This window comes from Microtus ochrogaster, chromosome 8 (genome assembly GCF_000317375.1).
Source record: "Microtus ochrogaster isolate Prairie Vole_2 chromosome 8, MicOch1.0, whole genome shotgun sequence".
Lineage (NCBI taxonomy): Eukaryota > Metazoa > Chordata > Mammalia > Rodentia > Cricetidae > Microtus > Microtus ochrogaster.
This window is the reverse complement of record NC_022015.1, coordinates 14573420-14578188: the sequence shown is the minus strand read 5'-3', so window position 1 is coordinate 14578188 and position 4769 is coordinate 14573420. Positions and strand designations below refer to the sequence as shown.

The window sequence follows — 4769 nt, the reverse complement described above, 5'->3', positions numbered from 1 at the left end:
GGCTTTTCCTTCTTTTTATTTTGAGACGGTTTCTCTGTGTAACAGTCCTAGCTATCCGGGACCTTGCTCTGTAGACCAGGCTGCTCTCAAGCTCACAGAGATTCTCCTGCCTCTGCCTCCACAAGTTCTGGGGTTAAAGACATGTACCATCTCACCCAACTAAGGGTCTGTGTTTTTAACAAACTTCTGCTAACTGTGGGCTTTGGAGTAGCAAAGACTTGAGACCAAGCCCTCAACTGAAGGAGGCCCTTATGCTGAAGGAAGGCCCTAAGCCCACATCCCACAGACAAGTTTTTGAGGGGATCTGACTATCCAGCCCAACAGTAGGCAACAACTGTTTAAAGGATCTGGCATTTGTCCTTACATAATGTCTAGGCTTATCAGGAAGTTTGGTTCCTTCATAAATATCTATAGAAAAGATTTCATAAATATCATTTATCACTTCTTAGTTAGATTTCTAAACGTGCCCAAGGCCTTACAATGAAGAAAGCCAAATTTTGGCGATCGGTCATGATGCTTTTCTTTTACCCTTGAGGTTTGGATCAAATTTCTGCTAAATGTCCAGATCCCCAGTCTATCATCTAGTTCTTAAGTATGTTTGCAGGCACACAAGCCATCCGCCAGGGTTTCTTACTTAATTTTCCCCCTTGTTTATATGAACTTGGTTTATGTTTGCTTCAGCAAACATTTGAGATTTTTTATTGGGAGTTGAATTTATACACCTGGCCTATTTTGTCCTAGAATTGGTTACACTGATTTTCTGTTCTATGCCATTCATTCTTTTTTTGGGGAAATCAAGCATGGATTTTTTTTTTTTTTTTATTTTTTTTATTTTTCAAGACAGAGTTTCTTTATGTAGCTCTGGCTGTCCTGGAACTTGCTCTCTTTGTAGGCCAGACTGACGTCGAACTCACAGAGATCCTTTATGGGAGTTCTCTACTCTTTGAAAGTGATAAAAGGTGGGAATCTTTTCTTTAAAAAGTGCTTTCAGGGTTGGAGAGATGGCTTAGCAGTTAAGAGCTTTGGCTGCTTTTCCACAGGACTTGGGCTCAGTTTCCAGCATCCACAAGGTGCGCCACTTCCAGAGGATCCAACACCTTCACACAGACATACCTGTAGGCAAAACACCAATGCACATAAAATAAAGAAATAACTTTTTAAAGAAAGTGCTTGCATCAGTGCTTTGTTTCTGGACATCTCAAACTAAAATTACTTCCTTCTTCTTCTACCTGCTGAAACCCACTTAAAATTCTTACTGTAGAATTTGGCAGTTTGACCAACAAGGCAGCATAATAGTAAATGCCATTGTCTTCCATTACTGTAACTCTCTGCCTCTACCCTTTTGTTTTTATGTAGCCTTGGTATGTTGCCTAGATTGGCCTCAAACCCCTGTACTCCTGAGCTCAATGATATACCCCTGTTACATGCTGTTCTGTTTGCCTTGCTTATTCTACAGTTGTTATTATTGCTTATTGTGTGTGTGCATGTGAATGCGCATTCCCAGGACATACCATTGTGGAGGTGGTGGACAGATTGTGGGACTTGATTCTGTCCCACTGTGTGGGCAGGGGGTTGAATTTAGGTAGTCAGGTTTGGCCCTTTACCTACTAAGCCATATATCACTGCCACGCCCTGCCCCCACCTCTTGTTAAACTTAGTGTCTCTTGTCCTCTACTCAGAACTCAGCTTTGAACCCACTGGTATTTTCCACTATGCAGTGGTACTCTCTGCAATAGAAATAACTACATAGTTATGGTGAAACCTTCTTGAACCAAGATGCTTATCAAAGTTCTTCATGGTAGAAAGAAGGCAAAGAGAGAGTTGGTTTGTGTTGTTTGGTTTTGTTTTTGCATAGTGTCTTGCTATGTGTCTCTGGCTGGTCTTGAACCTGTGGCAGCCCTCTTACCTCTGCCTCCTGACTGCTGGAATAACAGATATATGCCTCCACACCCGGTTTAAAAGATTTTTTTTTTTTTTTTTTTTTTTTAAATTGGTGGTACTGGGGATTCTATTCCCTTATACAGTTGGGGCAAGGACTGTTTTTATATCCCTTGAGAAACTTTGGTTTTTCAAGATGTGGTTTCTCAGTGTAGCCCTAGACTGTTCTGGAACTCGCTCTGTAAACCAGGATGGCCTTGAACTCACAGAGACCTGCCTGCCTCCTGCCCCCAAGTGCTGGAATTAAAGGCATGCACCACTAAGCCCAGCTTGTTTTCAGTTTATTTTATAAGGAAGAAGCACAGCTCTCTGAAGACTTATGTCTAGAGAACCTAGGATGATTCTGAAGGACTGGAAAGAGTGGAGAACACTCTCCACAGTGTGTCCTGGAGGCCTGATGTCATACTAGTGCAGTGTCTCCATGTGTACTTGGATAATTCTGTTTGCTTGCTAAACAGTGTGGGGCATTTAGCTTCTTGGGTCATGCTGAACTTCTCGAAGGGCAGAGTTAGTTGACTCTTTTTGACACTCTTTTTTATGGAGCCCCTTTGCTCATGTTCTTTGCAGATAGGGTAGTATTTCCCTCATTTCTTTTTGGTGCCTTTAAACGTAGACTTTCGTGCGTTAATTTTGTGAGCTCTGAACTCAGATGATCTCTGGCCCTATAATTTTATAGTAACATGACAGGCTTCTTCACATTCCAGGGAGATGGCTTGGGAACATGTTTTATAGCTGGGAAAATTTTAGGCCAAGTACTTTGTGACTTATTTTGGTTCTATGGCATGAAGTCAGCATCAGGCTGCCTGGAGCCCTTCTGCTTGACTGGATCCTGCGTGGATTTTGCACAGCCATTTCAGCAAGTTTAGCCCCTTTTCTCACATGTGCTTGTTTTCCCTCTAGCAGTGAAAACAATGGGGATTAGTTATGTCTCTTATGAGATATGACTTTCTTTGCTAAAAAGTTCTCAACAACATGCTTAGCAGTCTCTGGGGTCTTCTCGGTTCCTGCTCCCCAGTCTTTCAGTATTTATGTGAGACAGAAGATTTACTGTAAATTATTGAATTTTGTTCAGCTCTCTTATGGCCTTAATGGCAAAAGAAGAGAAGGAATTTATTACATCAGCTCCATTTTTATTACTGTTCTTGAAGCTGGTCTTACTGCAAGCACCGTGTTGTGTGTATTTTCACAGTCATTGAACAGTAAACCTAGTTTACATTCTGATTATTTCCAGAAAGTGACAAAATGGTGCAGATTTCTCTGCTTCTGGTACCAGTGGTTTTCCATACTCTGAGGAGGAGCTGCATCAAGCTGCTTCAGGTTGCAGAGAAAATCTTAAAAGTGGGCTTCTGGCAGTTGCAGGCTTTTAGCCTTATTGCAGCAGTAATAGCTCCTTAGATTTTGTAAGTCTGAGTTTCACTGCATTGAAGAAAAGGCTGTTTCGTTTAAAGGAAGTTGGAGAATTTTTGCCCCAGACAAACCAGGATTTAAGAGCAAGAAGGGAGTAGGGAGTGCATGTCTCCGAGGCTTGCTTGAGCTGCGCCTGCTTTCCTGCGGGCTCTTTCGGTCTCCACTTAACTTCTGTCAGTCTCTTTTTATTTTCATCTTTTCAGTCAATACTATCAGTTTGAAGTTTTTTTTTTATTTAGAACCTTTAATAAATTATAGGTCTCAGCTAATTGTAAAACAACCTACCTGAATATGGATCCACTTTCTTAATGCCAGTTGGCTGATCTTACAAGGGTTTCTCGTTTCCTCTTGGTTGTATTTTTAGTGTATCTTAAACTCTTTTATATAAAGCTATTTATTTTTTCCTATCACCCATTGTTGAGTCTATCATCTTAGAAGGCATGCTTGACTCCTCTTCCTAGTACTGCGGTCTGATTCCACTGACCTGGCATCTCTGCCTTTCCTTCCTTCTTTTCTTCCTATTTGACTTCAGTTCTCACTTCCATTATTTCATTTCTTTTCTACTTCTCCTTACCATGCATTTTGGAATATCATTTGCAACTGAAAATCATGATATCATTATATGATATATTAGTGAATTTGCTTTTTAGTCATAGAAGATAAACTATGTTTTAATCATATAATAGTTTAACAAAGCCAGAAATTTTTGGTGCTGTTTGCTCTGTGTATATGTAGAAGTATTAATATGTGTAGACTTCAACTCTTACCCTTTTTCCCCAGGTTGCTAGGAAGAGGCTCGATGTTTGTGTTTTCACCAGATCAGTTTCAGAGACTGCTTAAAATTAATCCGGACTGGAAAACTCACAGACTTCTTGACTTAGGTGCTGGAGATGGAGAAGTCACAAAAATCATGAGCCCTCATTTTGAAGAAATTTATGCCACTGAGCTTTCTGAAACGATGATCTGGCAGCTCCAGAAGAAGAAATACAGGTACCAGTTCTAGAGGTGTGCCAGGGGTATTGGGTATATCTTGGTTTTAGATGGATTTCTTCTTTAAAGTGTATGTATATGTGTTTACATACATTTGTGTGTGTGTGTATGTGTCTCACTGGGGATTGGACGCAGGGTCTTGTGCTTGCTAGGTCAGCACTTTACCTCTACACATATCCTAGTGATAAGAATCAGGAACAGTTTTCCATGGTTAAGAATTAAACAAGAATCATTGGGAAACCAGAGAAAAGGAATTTTCCATGGCAGCATTTTTCTGAAGCAGAGGACTTGTCATCACAGGGAACATAGCATGAGTGAGAGACAGCTTGGAGAAGGCAGTCACATATGAGGGGCTCTCCTCTAGGTAGGATCTGGCATGTCCAGATATTTTATATGCTTTAAATATTTTTTTGGTAAAAATAAATGTAATGTAA

General features: G+C 40.6%; 1 protein-coding gene across 2 annotated transcripts in view; it reads left to right on the top strand.

Annotated features, from left to right (window-relative positions):
• Mettl9 (methyltransferase like 9) overlaps positions 1-4769 on the top strand; it is a 42694-nt gene that overhangs the window by 12429 nt on the left and 25496 nt on the right. For both annotated transcript variants that reach the window (XM_005351143.3, XM_005351142.2), the window contains exon 3: positions 4126-4335. In XM_005351143.3, coding sequence (XP_005351200.1) covers positions 4126-4335 — 210 coding nt within the window. The remainder of the gene's footprint in view (positions 1-4125; positions 4336-4769) is intronic.